This window comes from Silurus meridionalis, chromosome 10 (genome assembly GCF_014805685.1).
Source record: "Silurus meridionalis isolate SWU-2019-XX chromosome 10, ASM1480568v1, whole genome shotgun sequence".
Classification (NCBI taxonomy): domain Eukaryota; kingdom Metazoa; phylum Chordata; class Actinopteri; order Siluriformes; family Siluridae; genus Silurus; species Silurus meridionalis.
The window spans coordinates 8,711,397-8,729,762 of NC_060893.1; the positions used below are offsets into that span (position 1 = coordinate 8,711,397).

Genomic DNA, 18,366 nt, shown 5'->3' on the forward strand with positions numbered 1-18,366 from the left:
AGACTGTGTCCACAAGGTGTAATAAAGTAAAATGTCTGTTTTTGGCACTTCTTTTCTTGTCTTGTCTTTTGACTTGTCTTGTCTCATATATATAGTTTATAAAAAGCACCGCTGACTGTGTCGGTCTTTCTTTAAGGCAGTGTAAGCTGTAGCTCTGCTCTGTTCGAGCTCATCATTAGGGCTGTGGCTGCAGATCACACACAGCTTTAACCCAGTGCTCTTAAAGCCCACACAAATCCCCACTGGCCTGCTACGTTCAGAAGGAGTGGAGGAACGTTATGGGTCCTCGATATCTAGGATCAGGTTTTCTTTTTTTGTCCTACTGAATGTGATTAAGTGAAGGAGACGAGCTGATCAGAGAAGCGCAGAGTTAATCACAGCACAAATCACTGTGTTTCTGTATACTGCTCCTGCCCTGATGCTTATAAAGTTATTGATAAAGCCTTCTTTGCCTCTACAATTATTTAGATTTATTATGTTAGAATCATAAAAGATTTAACAATATTGTGTAGCTTTCCGGGGACATGCATGAAATACTAAAACACTTTTTATGAAGTGTACATTTTGTATTTATAATAATTACAATATTATATACCAAATACTGTATAAACATTTGCTATGTAATATATTTTTTCCACTAATTATATAAAAAAAATCCTAAAAAATCAACCCAATTATATATGTCTTTACCATGCAGGAATCTTATAGGATTAAATTTTACGGAATAACGCTTTGTTGGTAAGACATTAATGTAACATTGAGTCATTTTCTAGAATGTAGGCTGTAATCTCATATAAAATGGACATAAAGTAATAGGTGTTCCCTGTGCATTTATGACTAATGTACAATATTTAGATAATGGGACAGTGTTGAAATTATGTTACTTTTTTTTCTTTTTTTTCATTTTATTGTAGATCTAATTAAAGTCCCAGATGTTGCTTATTGTTATAAATTGTGTTTCTTCCCTCTCCACATTATGTTTAAAGTATATCCAGGCCTGATTTCATGATCTTTTATTCCATGCCTCACCACACTGCTTACTTTAGTGCGTCTCCTCTGTGTGTTCAGGCCGTTAGCCAGCACTGGACTGCAGTTCTGTTCCCTCACAGTGCTCGTGTGCTTTGGCCTGTAAACCCGGCATTGTAAACAGGATTGCTGGGACTGCGCCGCTACATCACACACATTAGTCCTCATTTATAGAGCCTCCTTATGCATATGAGCCTCTCTCTCACCCCATGCTCCAACCTGCCAGACTGACTGCATTCTAATGGGCACACACACACACACACACACACACACACACACACACACACACACACACACACACACTGCATTCTAATAGGCCTCACGACAATTAAAAGCACCAGGGGCCGGTCAGGGTCACGGGCACACCACCGCCTATGACTCGCATTATGCAGGGTCGTCAAGCACACACTAATTACGGAAGATGATTTAATTAATGGCGCAGTGATACCCGCCACTTGCAATTAAGCATCTTACTACGCATGTATTTTTTTCAGCATAAAACCACACCTCCTTTGTTAACACCTTTCTCAAAAGGAAGCACGATTTAATACATCGACAAACTCAGCCTATCTAAATAAATAAAAATTATTTCTGGCTTGTTTTAACTAGAATTATTACCTAGAGACAGTCATCACCAGTTTGTTCATCGTTAGCATGCCATATACTGTCGCCCATCAATTTTCCATTTAACCCCAAGACAGAGTGACCCTTGCACCAAAAATCTGAAACCCTGCCACTCTGAGCTGCTCCTGTTTGTTTTCCTGCTTCCATTAATGATTTAATTTGTGTAGTTAATCAGCGGTAAATTGAGACAAGGCAGGATCGTGTTGCTCAGTCAGTGTATAAAACAGGCCTGCTTTTTGCCCGCTGCACTGTTTATGCACCGTGTTCATGAGAGATCACAAAACACAGGTGACATCGTGCAGAAATATGTGCAAACCTCGACTTAGCTCTGAACTCATATCTGCTCTCGAAAGGCAAACATTTTTTTTGTCTTTAAAGAACTAATATTTCAAACTGTAGCTCTCCTTACCACTGTTGTCCTATTCTTATTCGTATCACTCGTATTCAGAAAGAGAGCAAAAAAAAGACATACTGTACAAGCACATGCACAGATCTCCAGGGACAATAAACCAACTGACTGAAATGAGGGGGGTAGGAGGGATAAAATGTATAGGATTTATGCATAATTGGTGCAATGCCTCGTGCACTCTGAGGAATTAGACTTCCACACGGCGATCTGAATCACTCACAGAGCACGCTCGCTGTGTATAGGCAAATATACACACGCACATACACACCACACAACATGCATTCATCCATTCTCAAACACACCCCCACAAACAAAATCCCACCTTCCATTATAAGGATTCTTACAAATATTCAGCTTCAAACAAATTCATTTGCTTACTGCTCTTATCTCAGGCCAGGTTCATAACATCTGCAGCGGGCCAAATCAATTGCGCAGCACATCACCCAAAAAAAAAAAAGGTGTGCATCCTGTTAAAAATGTTTCACCTTTAAAATTCACTGAGGTTATTAATCAGCTTCTGGTTTCTTTCAGAGTGCATGCTGTAATTTGTCATTGCTCACAACCAAACATATACACAAGCGCTTGTATACACCCACATTGAGGTGTGCAGATATGCTGCAGTGTACAGAAGGTCTTTCAGTGACAGAGAGCTGCAGTGTGAGTGTATGTGCACTGATAAACGTGAGCTCGCACTCGTCACTTACTAAAGAATAGAGCTCTTCTGACCTGCCCTTTAAAGCAGGCTCGAGTTTGAGGAATTGTGCGTTACAAGTTAGAAAAGGACAGGAATGTTCATTCATCAGAATAACATTTCTCAGCACGCTTTCATACGTTCAGATCCTTCAAAATTCTTACGAGGTATATAGTGTCAAAAGTTATAAAGGTTAGGGTTAGGGGCGGGGTTTGCGGTTGTTTTTTATCTTTATTTGTTTGGAAACGAACAACGTTGTCCCCACGCAGTGAAATACTTTATATCCTTAAAAAACAGAACACAGAATTATAAATTTTTTATATATATATATATATATATATATATATATATATATATATATATATATATATATATATATAAAAATAGAAGAGACAGGGTCGCTACACTCCCACCAAGCTGACGGAACTGACAGTCCAGAGCAGACTGACCTCCCTGCTTCACTCACTCAGCTCCAATCAATCTGCTGAAATCAAACCCATCAGGTCACCTTTATGATTCTGAGAGAGATGAAACTGAAACTACTGCTATTAAATGCTTGCATGTGCTATATTTAGTGCGGCCATACATTAACACATCTGCAAAAAATGCAGACTTTTCACACCAGGAATTTTTTTTGCTGAAGTGCCATTAGACAGAAGTCGATATCAATGTTAGAGTGCATGCCAAATCATTAAAAAAAAAAAAAAAAAAAGGCTCTCCCCTGTCACAAAGCTTTGAATTTATTCGAGTCAAGTCAAGGGTAAAAAAAATCAGAAGTGTAATAATATATATAAAATCTAGTGTAATATAAAAAAATGATAACTTTTGGGTCTGTTTGTGTAAAACCTATGAATTTGTACATCTATTAATTTATAGAAATATTTAACACATATAATATGATCTACATCCTTTTAGTGGTACTTCTTTTATACATTATTATATTGTGCTTCCAACGTGCCTAAAGAAACATTTTGCCGAAGAGACGGATTGCGAGGAGGTATTAGCGAGACAAACACAAAAAATAAAGAGAGACACAAAATCAGTTAAAAAATTATTTTCCCTGGGCCATGAATGGAACTACTGCGTCGGACTGGGGAAGTGTGCAATCGGAACGGAAAGATGGTGCCAATCACATTTTACTGCTTGTACAGGAAGAACGGTCTTATATATCTTTTGTGTTCGGGGCACATTGATCCATGCATATAATCCAAAGAATTACACACAGTCTCTCTCACACACACATGCACATATATCTTGTTTAGCAAAGAAAGTTGATGCAGCCCGGCATAAGACCATGGTATCCCGCCAATATTCATTTCAGATATCGCATAAGCAATTTCATCCCACAAATCAAAAGAGGAAAAAAAAAAAAACAGACATCTGAGTAATGATGATGACTATTCTATAACATCATAACTCTGGTATTGTCGTGCTGTCAGTTTTTCATAAGCCAGATTAAAATATAGTTGTGTTGATGGGAAGTAATTTATTAAAAAGTGCCATTAGGCTTATTTACAACCTGATCCTGGTTTCCTGCCAGTAATACCATTAACTGCAGTGTTGAAACTCATTATGTTATAAAATACACAATAGTAATTGTAAAACGACAAAGGTGCATTATTATAATTTTTTTTTTTTAACTCGGTTGTTGAGAACGAGAACGCGTTTGTTGGGCCTCTCAGGCTGCCGTAGGGCCACAGTATGTGCTCACGCTGCAGAGCATATGGCCAAGGACAAGCCAAGTGTGATCTCACCGAGTCCTGCTCATATACAGCGCTGTGACTCCCCTCAGTAGCACTACTGGCCTCGTAAACTGACCACATTATCACGACTCACACTGTGCACAAAAACACTGGATAATCATCACAATAAAATTCACGTTTATTTCAAGCGAGACGCGTGATCCGTGCTGCAGGAAATGATTAACTGTCCATTCTTCCCTGCTACATAAAAAAAACTGGTCACCCCCTGAGCATTTTTTCTGACCCCTCTGACCCATCGCCGTGATCTCAGTCGCTGTGTTCTGCCAAAATGTCATCACAGTGTAAACAGTCACGATCAGAAAATCGAGTCTACAGATGAACATCAGCTCGCATTGTGTTTAACGTGATCTTTAAAAACGAATGCCAAATATTGGGGGTAGAGATTAACTGGAGTTATATTTGCTCAGGGATTAGGTGGGAATTAGATTATCCCATGTCAGAGAGAACTCCTGTGCTGGCTTATTCCACTGGTTGACGATGTTCCCTTATTTTATTTCTAACACGATTGTGCTGAAGAGATGTGCAGAGTTTCTTTCTGTACATGCGTTCTGGAGCAGCTCGTCAAAACGAACTATGTTTAAAGATGAATTCAGAGTCGCTCGATATTTGTTTTATGCTCACAACAGTGTGACAATATCAACAAGCAAATAGTCACAAGCGAGCAGTTTAAACTTCGCACATGGTGGAGAGCTATAGTGCCGTGCACGTGTTCCCTTCCCCACTCCTGCAGCTCCACAGGCTTGCGCTCGGTGCTGTTAGACAGTTGGTGATACGGATGTGTTCGTTAGGGAAATCTCAGCATAGCTTCTCGGCTCGCTCTATGGCAGGTGTACCACAAGCTGATCAGATGCTTGAGTAACATGCACACATGTCCCTGTGGGTATGGGAGCCACGATGTAAGGCCCCTCCTTGGGATTCAGCCCCTTAAATGACACATTCAGTCATGCTGTAGAAGAGCGAGGATAGACATGTGAGAGTAAGTCTGTGAGCGTGGGTAAGATAGAGGCCCTTAGTGAGTTGAGCTGCAGCTGGAAGGCACCATTAGGAGGAACTGGGAGGCATTTGAATAAATCGAGTCATTAGGTAGCCGTTTGTGAGAGAGCCGTCACCACCTGACAATCCAGCAGTGCCAGTTCTCTTTCTCTTTCCCACACACACACACACACACACACACACACACACACACACACACACACACACAGCCTCACTCCCACTCTCTCACGTGCCCTCCTGCGGCTCTGCAGGGCGTCACAAACCTGTTTCCTAAAATACAGGCCTTCTGGAGAGCCAGACTCACGCTGTCACTCCTATCAGTTCCACTGCCTTTCATTTTTCACTTTTTATTTTCCGCATATGGCCAAGAAAATGTTCAACATATGGGGACTATTGTTGCTGTACACATAACTCAACTGTTAATGACAGTGCATGATGTGTTTGTGTTAACCTTATGATGAAGACTACGTCTCTCTGCCTACAAGCCTGGAGCCTTATGTTCTTACGAAAAAGATGAGCGAACAGACCGAGTTACACAGAGCGGATAAACACTGGAGCGCATGCAGGAGCTTTGAAAAAACGCTGATATTCACAACTCGCAAACCAAATTATTATGCATTATGTAATTACAGCGGTGTCCACTGATCACACAGCCCATAAATGAAATATGTTATTTAATGAATTATGTATCAAAGCCAGGACAGAGAGAGAGAGAGAGAGCGAGGAACAGATAAAGAGAGATAGAGAGAAGGAGAAACGGCTAGTTCAGTAAGATGTGGACCTCAGGTGGACATGCATGATTCAGACAGCGATGAAAAGCTAAACAAGCTGCATACAAACAAATCTATATGATATTCTTTGATTTCATGTGGTTTATACTAGAAGTCTAGATGTTCAATATGTAGAATGCCTTTTCTTTCTACATATTGAATTAGTTTCTGTTTTCCAGAGGGTAGAGTGATCGCTAGTTGTTCGTAATAGAACTAATTCTGTAGTTTGTTATTTGTTGGTGTTGTTTGGATTGTTTTGGGGTTTTTTTTGGTTTAGGGATGCCACCGAGGGGGTTTAACACTTCAAAGCATGCTACGCTGAACATGGTGTATGCCTGAGGTCTCAACTACACAAACACAGGCACTGTTTAAAGGGTGAAACACACTCACACACATCATTAAGTAATATAATAAAGCAGCAGGGGAGAGAGTGTGTGTGAGAGAGAGAGAGAGAGAGAGAGAGAGAGGAGTAGGCCTGAGAAATTGCTCCATTGTAAAGAAAAGAATAGCTAAATATCATGCCATACATACATTTTACATTAACTCCTGTGCACAGCTGTTTAAACCAGCGAACTTTTCTTTAATCCCTGCATTTCATTACAGAGCATATAATCAGGAGAGCTTAAGATCTAAAGCAGCAGAGAGACAGAACAAGCAGCAGAAAGATCACCTCTGTCATACAGTACAGAAGGAGCACATCTGCCCAACACAGCTGGCATTCGGCAGAAGCGTTCTATTCGCTTTTAACTATACAAATCTCTGCCACAACATATGGAGCAGCCATTCTTTGTACTGTGTGTGTATACGTCGTCATAAACTACAATCACGAGTTCACAGGATGCACCTTAAGTTTGGGAACAAAAGCCATGATATAAAGCGACGTCAATGGATCACCAGGTTGATGGTGGACGTGAAGCAAGCTCATTCTTTCATTCATTCTTCATTTTTTATATAATTTCTTAATGCAACAAATTTACATCACAAATTTGATCTTTAATCGTCAACGTTAATGGTCGACAAGGGAACTAGAACCCACTGCCCCCTAGTGGACATCACTTTTTCATCTTCCAGGTGCACAAAAAGTACGCAGGTGACTCCATAAATAATGGTGCTTGTGAGCACACACCAGCTGTGGGAACACCAGCGTCATTGTTCCCATTGCTCCATACGTTCTGTTTCCAACTCTGTTTCCCCTGTAGGTTTCTCACACCCACATTACTTTAAAAAAGTGAACATCAAGGAGACCCCAGGATGAGACTGGAATAAATAGACTGAAAACTTTGAAGAAACAATTTGATTTGAAGCCACATTTTTTTAAATAAAGGCCTTAATTAAAATGAGTTTTGATTCAGAAATGTCTAAAAAACAGATGATAAATGAAAATAAATATTCAGTCTCATGTGTCCTAACCTTTGACTGGTATTCTTTTGATGTCTGAGAGAGAGAAGAATAGACCACGAGCAGCAGACGACAGCGAGAAGGAGAGACAGAGAAAAAAAGCAGCAGAGAGATCTATTCTCGCTGGCAGCCTTAACAAGCCAGATTAAATTGCTAGTCGTTTATGTGCCCGTGACAAATCTATTTATATAATACTTTTGATAGCTATAGATTGGTGCAGTGGTGCAACTTAAAAGGTGGAGAAAAATGAACTTTCAAAGCTAACATGGCGGCTGGAGGTGGCTGTTAACCTGCACTCTAATGAGCTGCCCATGAGGTAAACACACACACACACACACACACACACACATGGAGAGAGAGAGAGAGAGAGAGAGAGAGAGAGACAGAGACAGAGACAGACAGAGAGAGAGAGAGAGAGAGAGAGAGAGAGAGAGAGATAATCATATAGCACATCTATCACATTACTAGATCATGGAGAGACTTTCCTGTGAAGATGAGTTATTACGGGGCCTCGCAGTGTAAAACAGTAATCCTACATGTTAATATAAATATGTTTAATATTAATTAATATTTGATAGGTTTTCATCGCTGTACATTTGGTAAGTGGGTTGTTTGAGTCCATGTTTCTGAAATTGGTGTGCGTGTGTGTGGGTTCAGACTTTTCACACACACACACACACACACACACACACACACACACACTCAGGTATACGTGTGTGTGACCTTGGAGTGGCGGCGCTGGTTAAACAGTGTGTCGGCGAGGCCGCTGGAGCGTGTCTGTGCCGATTATGAATGTTTCATTACTGCCACCTCAGCCTTTAGCTCCCAGCCTTCCTCCAAAGTGCACTGACAAATCCTCTTTCTTCCTCCTCATTTTTTTTTATACCTTCACTACCTCTCCATCACTCTCTCTCTCTCTCTTTCTCCTCCACTTACTTTCGCTCTCATTTTTTTTATCCACTTTTTTCCAGTCACCTCCAATCTTTCCGTTCTTCCTTTTCTCTTCTCTCATTAATTTTTACTCTTTCTTTCTTTCTTTCTTTTTCTCTCACACTCTCTCGGTGTGATGAATCTGCAGACAGAAGGGAGTAATTGTTCTTGAGCCCAAGTGCTCATTTTTTACCATGTTTTGAAAGCTATGGCAGGTATGAGTTCTCTCCTCTCGTTTTCTTCTTTCCCTGTCACTGTGCAGCTTCCTCACAAAGGAAAAAAAATGACATAACTCAAAAGTGCCCAAGGTCAGTTTGGCTAAAGAGATCTTAGGCCATTTTTGATGTTATAGAGATAAATAAGGATAGAATTTAATGATTTAATATACCCTTTTTTTATGTCATTTTTTAAGCAACACTTTAATACACAGCAGCAAAAGTACCTGCACTTGAACTCAATTCATTTTTTTTAAATATGCAAATTAGAACTGACCCAACATAGCACACTATACATTCACTATTCACTTCATTAGAAAAACCTGTACACCTGCACAACCATGCATTTACCTAATCAGCCAATCATGTACCTGCAGCGAAAGGCAAAAGATCTAGATGCTTTTTAGATCACTACGGCTTTAAAAAGTTGCTTAAACCTAATAGGATAAACTATATCCTTTCTGGCAGCTCAAATCGCATTTTCTCCCACAGAATTGTTGCTCACTCAATGATTTTAATTTTTCGCATCATTCTCTGTAAACTTTAAAAGCTGTTGTGTGTGAAAATACAACGAGATCCAAAGTTCATGAAACGCTTAAACCAGCTCATCTGTAATCAACTATACCAAGTCACGAAGATTTCACTTTCTCTTTATGCTGATGTTCGATGTGAACATTACTGGAAGCTCTTGATTTTTTTTGTATTTGCACTGCTACTATATGATTGGCTGATTAGATAACTGCATCTGCACATGTTTAGGTGCACAGGTATTCCTAATCAAGGGGATGGTTAGTGTGCACCATTGTTTTCTTCTGGTGATACATGGTCTGCATATAGAAACATTACAAGCTCTATTATTTAACATGGCAACAAAAACTGTCACGTCATAAAATAAATAACAATTTCCGATCTGCACGAATAAATCACGTGATGTATGTGAATCATTCTTTTCGATCTTTCAATGATTTTGAGTCCCCATTTATAAAAAGAATGTAGCAAAAATTACACATTGGCTGCACTGTGATTTGAACACAAAACATTTTTTTTATTTGTACTAAAATTATTTTTATTTTATAAACTTTAAGATAAAAGTCAAACCAAATAGAAACCCAATGCTAAACAATGCAAGATGTTCTGGAGTTTGCACAGTGAGGTTAAAATCTGATTGCTTAATACTATGCAATCATCAAAACAGCTAACATCAAATACACACCTGCAAAAACCCCCCCAAAAAACACGTGCACACACAGCAAAGCAAGCACACAAAAAGAAAAGGTTAAACAAAGAAATACACGTGAAAGAAGCATAAGATGCAGAGATTTACGTGTCTAATGGGGGAAAAGGGTGTTTCAAAACAATGCCACATTCAGTAATCTAAGAGATCTAAGAGTCTGAGAAAAAGAATTCATCATGAAATGAATATAGACTTTTCATAAATACAAATATAAAGGCAATCACTGTGGGACGATAGCATTTACAGATTTCTTTTGTGAGCAAAATTGAGACTTTTTCTCATTAACAAATTATCAATATGCACACTGACCCTTAATATCTATCAGCTAAGAGCTGCTCCAGTCCACTTCAGTCAGCTACGGGATTTCATAGAACTAACATCGACTTTATAACAGCCCCTAATAAATATTGACCTACATTTTAATCGCATGCTAATCTTCAGAGCTGGAGAGATGGCAGTTTATGGTTGGCAGTTGGATGATAAATTTTCCTGCTCTCCTGCATCTATGGAGTGTATCCTCAGAGAGTGATAGGATTGATTGGAATCATTAAAAATATCTACAGACTTTGGCATTTCACAGGCCAGTAAGCCAATGAAACTTTAGAGAATGAGCCGTAATTATTTTCCTACAGCCAATATTAATTTCAAAGTTATAATACACTAAATATACTCATGGTAAGGATTATTGACCGGCTATATTGTATGCTTCAAGGAGCTGAACATAATAACAAAGCGCAGTGTAAGGGAAGTTCCACAATTCCAATCATCACATTTTTATTTCTCTGTAGCTTTATAAGCGCCGTTACGAATCGGTGCACAGGCATAATGTTTGTACAGCACTTAAAACACTATAAAAGCTGGAAATACCTGAATGGAACACATGCTCGCTTTTGGTTCTGGCCACAGTCAGTGTGCAGTTAGCAATAAGAGGCTGTAGTTGGTGGTCTCAAAGCTTTCAATTGTGCTATTAGAGCCGTACATTCGAGCAGCAGAAGTGTTTTTAGAACGCCACACCTCTGTAGCAACTGTGTGTTGTTTAAAGCCATGGGGTATTGTAGAAATGAATGAGTTCGACCAGCCCTTTCAAAACTAATTATGAGATTAAAAAAAAAAAACCCTAAACACCAGCAGCAATATTGAGCCAATAAGGTGGAATTAAAAGCTCATTCCTGTGCTGTAATTGCTCCATGAAGTGTAGATATTAAGCACCTGGTTTACAGTATGGCTGTACAGCTTGCACATCCTCGACACAGATGTGTGGCAGAGAGAAACTGGGAGACAGACTGTTGATGAGGTTGGAGAGAATCCACACAGGTCAGGGAGCAGCTTGCTATTTACTGACAATCCGTAATAAGCACTAATGATAGCTTTGGTACGAGACTTGTCATAATTCCCTTCCCTCTCTTTCTTTCTCTCTCTTTCCTGCTCATCTTCCCCCACACACACACACACTCACACACAGTCTCTTCTCTATTTAAACATGTAGAGAATGAAAGAGTGATCCAGATTGAGTATGTCACTCTAAATGGGGGGAAATTAAGTACGCGCAGAGCGTGTGTTCAGAGAGAGGCTTTTGGTTACACGGAAAGCTGTGCAAACAGGAACTGATACAGTCTTATCGAGGTGTCATTGGCAGAGCTTGTTACCTCAGAACAACCCCCTTGTCCTCTTTTCCACTTCCACCTTGTAGATCAGATTAACATTTAAAAGCATCACAAAAGTGGAAACAAGCATTAAATAGCTAAATAAATACTGCACACTCGATGCTACAAAACTCAGCATATTGAACGTGTTTAGTGTCAATTGAAGCTGCTGTTGATGACAATCAGTTCACAATTTTCTACAATTTGAATGTCGTAAGTGGGGACTGAATTTGCCACTGCACCAAATGAAGCTTTTCTGTGTGTTAGTGTGTGTAAGAGTGGCTGTCTTCACTGCACAGAGGTTCAAGGCTGGGCTTTGAGAAATGGCCTCCTGCACAGCACTGAAAGAAAATGTATTGATTAACTATCAAATGATTCCGATACTGTGATCAATAAGGCTTTGTGGGGAAGACCTCCGAGGACCGGCAGTTTCCTTTGAAAAAAAGGAGAAAAACATACCCTCATGAATCCTTCAGTGCCTCACACACAAAAGAAATCTTTATCCTTCCTGTAAGGCATCAGTGGATGCAGTTCTTTTGCACTAACCTGAGATCTGAGTGTAGCCTCTTTCAAGAGATGACTGTATGTGCATGTATGGGATTGCTCACAAATCAGTGGACAGGACACAGTACTTACAGTGGATGGTGTGTGTGTGTGTGTGTGTGTGTGGAGTTGGGAGGAGCTCTCTGTCTTGGACCCTGACTCTGCTGACATTGACCATCTTCATGGTCACTGATGTCTGGTTACCAATGCCAATCAATCCTAGACAGACCTTAGACTTGGATCATGCTCGCCAAATATATATCGACCCTTTGAGCATATTGAGCCATACAAGTAAGAAAAGAAGGTTTGTGTAGTGATCAGCAACACGCAATTGCTGTTTCATGTATCAAACCCAGTGTCAGATTGCTTGAACATATATGGACAACAGGACATGTACGGCATTTGGCAGACGCCCTTATAAAGAGTGACTTACATTTATCTTATTCATACATCTGAGCAGCTATGGGGTTTGTTTAGGAGCAGCAGCTTAGAGTAGCTGGGATTTGAACTGACAACCACTAAACTACCATCTCCCAAGTACCTCCTCAGCCAAATGTGGTTCTTCCCAAATCTGTTACCAGTTGGGAAGTTGAAGAAACACAATTGTATGTGATGTCTTTGTATACTTGAATGATAAGAACTGTTCTAGCATTACAACCCTTCTGTGCAAAACGTGAGCTTTATGAAGGTTTGGAGTAGAAGATCTTGAGTGGCCTGTTATTGAGCTCTTACCTCAATGCCTTTGGGATGAACGCTGACTGCACCCCAGGCCTTCTCACCCTACATCAATACCTGATTTTACTAAAGCCCTTTTGGCTGAACAAGCACAAATCTCCACAACCACACTTTTGGTCACTCCTATGGTCAGGTGTCCACAAACATACAGTTGTCCATATAGTTCTAAGCCTTGTTGTTTGATTCGGTGTTCTGGCTCTGAAGATTGGAGAAGGGATTATTTGTAATGCTAGTGATTGTGTTTGTAGGTGTGTGGTTTCAATGAGAGTTTATGCAAGAACTCTCAATCGACACAACTCATAGGCTGACCAGAAAGATCAGGTTTGTTTTGAGCATTACAAGTCCAGTATATTATAATAAAAAAATAATAATTTATAGCTCATAGCTCCACATCAGCCCACAATCCTCTGATCATTTCATTATTCAAAAATGTTTTATTTATCCTATTCAAATAAAGTACACATATGGTTTAGACATGGTTCATGCTAGCCCCACAGGTAGTGTGTAAAAAACGAATAAAAAAAGGTGTAGACAGAGAGAGAGAGAGAGAGAGAGAGAAATGAACTGTACATGAGCATGGAAATTGTCTTTCTATGTTCAGGCTGTTTGCAAACAATACAGTATGACACCTGGCTGGCTCAGAAAACTCCACATCTGTGTTCACACTTTATTTACTTTTATCCAGCATCATGTCTAGCGCATAAGATCTCATAGATACGCTTGCTCTCTCCCTCTCCCACTCATTCTTTAGTGCCACTACAGGTTTACATGCTTCACATCATTAGCTAACCTGCCTCAATATCAGACAAAAACAAGCAATGTCTCTCTCTCTCTCTCTCTCTCTCTCTCTCTCTCTCTCTCATTTATTACACGGTGACATTTTTACTGCTTCTCTAGGTCCTGTCCTCCACCATTCAGGAAGGAGGTGGAGAGAAATAGAAAGTGGAAAAAAGAACCAGACAATGGAGGAGAAAGGATTTAATCAGAATGAGATTAGTATAAAGAGTATTATAAAGAGCAAGTTATTCCGTATTGAAGATTGGCTTTTTGTGGCTGCGTGCTGTATAAGATTGAGCCACGTTTCTCAGAACATCTTGGCCATCTGGTGGGAGGTCTGATGGCAGTTATGATAGGCTGGTATGCGTACTGTCTCTGTGTGCATCACAGAACGGAGATACACCACCTGCACTCAGTGCTTGGTACACGACTTAGACAGTGTGTGAGAGAGAGTGTGGGAAGACACTGTGTATAGCATGCTAATGTCCAGTGTCTCTAGTGCAAGTCCTCTGTCCTCTCAGGGACTGAAACCGGACCTGTCTGTGTGCACTATCGATTCCACTGGCTGCCCAAGCACAAAAACTCTCGCACGTCAGCTCTGCTGTATGATTGGTTTCTTCATGTGTCAATTACTCTGCTGGAGCGAATAATGTGTGTGACAGGCGGTTTGTTTATGGACTTGTTCCGGGTCATGGTCAAAGCGCTGCTAAACACACAGGCACTCACAGTCCCACACAACACAGCTAAAACTGACCAATCCGGCACACACACACACACACACACACACACACACACACACACACACACACTCACACTCACAGTTGATGTTCATTACACCACACTGCCTGATTTTTCTCCTCGTGTTATCTCCTCTGAAATAAAGTTGTTATCATCTGTATTTGGATTTAAACCTGAAATCAGAATTTAAATATAGAGATTTATAATTATATATATTTTTTGTTTATATAAATCAATATGGAAACACTAAAAATCTGTAGAAATGTGAGCACTGTCTATAAATCCCGGCAATAGCAATTCAATATCAGCAATAGTAGTCGCTCATACTTAATGCTCAAATTCGCCATTGTTTTCAACTAGAGATGTGTGAGATGTGTGCGAGACCACTTTCTGTTGTTGTTTGTAACCGATTGAGATATTTTCTTTTATAGAGAATTCAGTTCTATTTCCCCAATATATAAACACACTAGTTGCCTAATTTAAACCAATGCAACCTTGGCTAGGCAGTTAATGAAATGTCTTTATTTGTACTGCGAGCTTTGGATATATTACACCTCGCAAAATAAAACCCTTCCAATCGTGCAACCTCTTTTCTCATGTCCGGCGAGATCCCAATAGTCCCCACCAGACCCCCACTGACACTGTTCTAGGCAGAATTGCACTTCGTATTCGTATCAGTTCAAAATCTGTACAATTTGAATATAATCATACAGTCCTGTTTGCTTGCATCTGCAGTTCTGATGAAGGCCTTTCTGTAAGTTTCACCCCAAATGTTTGACAACCAGGACTAAATTTAATTAACTGCGTATCCAATTATCAGAGTTATTAGGACGTGACCTCTGATATATACACCTGTTAAATGTGCTAGTGCTCAGGTTAAGGTTATGGTACAACAATGAACTACTCTTTGTAGATGTTTAGTTTACCTGAAAACTGGTTATGTGTAAAAGACCATTATTTTGATGATGAATTCAGAAGGAGCTGTTGTATTGTGAGCCGTTCTACACTGATGATCTCGGTTCATGTGTAGAAATCGTGTAATCTCTGCACTAAAATATGCAGATTATATTTTAACATTGAATTTGGTGAAAATTTTTGAGAGAAATAAATTGTCAGTAAAAAGAAAAAAAAAATCAGAATCAAACTGTAATTAATCTTTATTTGTTTTTCTCTTTACAGTTCCCACAACACTGGAATGCTTCTAGCTCAGACTGACCCATGGCACCAAGACTGCCCCAAAGCACAACAGTCAACCTGCAAAAAGAAAGGAAAAGAAGAGGAAGAAAAGGAGGAAAGAAGCGAGGAAAAAAAAAAAGATCTGGTGCCATTCTTCAGTCTTTGCCACCTTCTCTTCTTCTGCTGAATTTTTTCTTTTCTTCTAAAGTTGGTTGTCAGCAAACGAAGACCACCTTTTACAGGGAAAAATGCTTTCCAAACATTCACAAAGCTAAAAGGACAAGAACATACAATAAGGAGTTCAAGAGGAAAGTTCCACCTGAAATTTTCTTATGACTACAAGACTCTTCCCTTCAGCCAGCACTGGCCCTCCTGTTGTGCTCGAAGATGCTGCTTCATTGTAATTAGCATTAACGTCGAATTTTGTAAACGTTCACTGTAGACTGGATCGGGAGTCTTTTGGGCAGACGGAGTCACAAATTCGAAGAATATTTAGAAACATGCGTGAATAAGAACAGCACTCGATGTATATTATGTACAGCATATCTATACAGACCTGTTCTTTTCAGTGGTTGTATTTGTAAATAGACAGCATACATATGCTTCCCTCGACATCTCTGCACCTTTATTACAGCATCTACTCATTCAAGTTGATTTGTACAGATGGATGGGCAATAACGACAATTTTATGTCCTGATATTTTAGATAAACTTTTTTGTTGAGTGCGCTACGAGGATCTCCATTATTTACCTTCCTTTTCCACCAACCCCCTTAGCTAGAAAACCTGGTGTTAGTTGTCGATTAGAGAACAGTGTACAGTGTTCTAGAGGTAGCTCTAATCACCTTGCAGAAGAAAGATGAGAACCCCATGTGGCTTGGGACTGACAAAAGAGAAACAGTACAAATCACTTTCTCTTCTCTGCTTATATCTGTCAGTAAAGCAGACTGAATTGTCGCCCTCTCTGGCACTGCCTGTCAATTCCTTTTTTTAAATGTAATTTTTTTTTTTACATTTTCTTTGTTATCTTAGCCTTCCTCATGCATGGTAATGAAGCAATCAGTTGTGGTGATGGTTAAGCAGGTGAGCCATGTTGGGCTGAGGGATTATATAGCGTGGTGGAGGCCATGGGGTCACAGAGTCTGAGGGCTGCCGGATCGCTCCTGCACCAGCCTCTCACTGAGCTCCCACAGGCTGAGGGCACTGGACTGGTCCTGGGACTGCGTTGACGGTACACAGCGGAAACAGTTGTTAAAGTACATCCCACCCAGGCCTTCGAGTTCTGGAGCCACTGCACAGTACACCGTAGTGGCTGCCCCCTGTTGCTGCAAAAACATATACACACAAAAACAAGAATCATGATGTCAAAACATTTCAAACAGAGCATGAGCAAGGACATTTTTTCAAGGGGGTGGATATAACGGAGACTTCGATCATCTTTAACCCCTACAAATGATTCTAGAGTGTTTAATGGCAAAGACGAAGATTTAAGGCCTGTCAGAACACTTCTCAGAGGAGTTCATTTAGACAGACGGCTAGCCACAGCCTCAGTGACCAGACTGACGACGTACGGATGAAAACTATGAGTGTGTACATACTGACTTTCTAACTTCACTGAACACGGGATGAGTGGCGTAAAAAGACACTGCATGCTGTCATGTAAATGACTGACAATTCCTAAGTCCTGAAACTGAGCCAATACATGTTTCTTTAAGACAGAGCAGATATTAAATGATGATGGAATGCAAACTGTCATGTACTGACAAACCGCTGCACGTTGCGACTTTTCTAATGTATTTCAAGGAGGAAATGCTGAAATTAAGGAACATTTGGCTGACTTTATAGCTCATTGCAGACGAAACATGAAATGTTGTAGATGTGTATGTACTATAAGTAGAAGGCTTCGCTCTTTGGTTAATGCCATGTACAGAGAACACAAACAGGCTGCAGAAACTGTCCATTCATCTGATGTCAAAAAGGATTTTTGCCACAGTCACATGCTTCTCACTGCTGGAGGAGACATCTATAAACACACACACACACACACACGCATTCAGACTCGACTACAGCTAAATGAAAATCCCTCTAACAAAGCTAAATAGGATGGCACTCAGATGCCAGAAATGTTCTCATCTATCCAGAGTCCTTTTGCTAGAAGTTTCATGGCCATGCAAACAAGGTAAAACAATATATGTGTGTCTCCCGAATTTCATATTACTGCTGCTTGCTTTCAGTCAGTCATCAGCATGATGAAACTTGCATTAGAACTGCTCCATTGTAACAGTGCTACCAAAAAAACCCCCCAACTGTCCTGCAGTCCGTCAGCCAGAGGCACAGCTTTTCTTCCACATGACTTACTACCATAGGTTTAGTTTTTTTTTGTTTTTTTTGGGGAGGTGACAGAAAGATGGAGGGTGGAGAAGAAAAACATGTCAGATAGAATTAGAGCACAGTTGTGTTTTATGCCCCTCCCCGTGCAGGAAAGCTGTCGCTGTTGCTTCACGCTAAAACTCCGCACGAGACTTGAAATGGGCCTGTTCTTTATCTTCCAATAGCACCAGTGTTGTGCGCCTCTGAAAAGCCAAGACCAATGTTTAGGAGCAATCAGCTGGCAAGCATTGAGAGAAACTCGTACTCCTGGCTCCCGGCACACACACACACACACACACACACACACACACACACGCGCGCGCTCATACGCAC

The 18,366-nt window shown here is 40.3% G+C and overlaps 2 protein-coding genes across 3 annotated transcripts in view; one reads left to right on the plus strand and one right to left on the minus strand.

Moving 5' to 3' along the window:
* mafb (v-maf avian musculoaponeurotic fibrosarcoma oncogene homolog b (paralog b)) overlaps window positions 1–15,799 on the plus strand; it is a 62,674-nt gene extending 46,875 nt beyond the window's left edge. Inside the window, exon 4 of one of the 2 annotated variants that reach the window (XR_006927151.1) lies at window positions 15,669–15,772. The gene's annotated coding sequence lies outside the window, so the exon portion shown is untranslated. Of the gene's footprint in view, window positions 1–15,668 lie in introns of both variants that reach the window. The other variant, XM_046859330.1, reaches the window with a different exon arrangement.
* The window catches only part of wwox (WW domain containing oxidoreductase), a 177,627-nt gene continuing 174,883 nt past the window's right edge, over window positions 15,623–18,366 (minus strand). Inside the window, exon 9 of the mRNA XM_046859322.1 lies at window positions 15,623–16,988. Within this exon, the coding sequence (XP_046715278.1) occupies window positions 16,797–16,988 (192 nt within the window). The 3' untranslated portion in view covers window positions 15,623–16,796. The remainder of the gene's footprint in view (window positions 16,989–18,366) is intronic.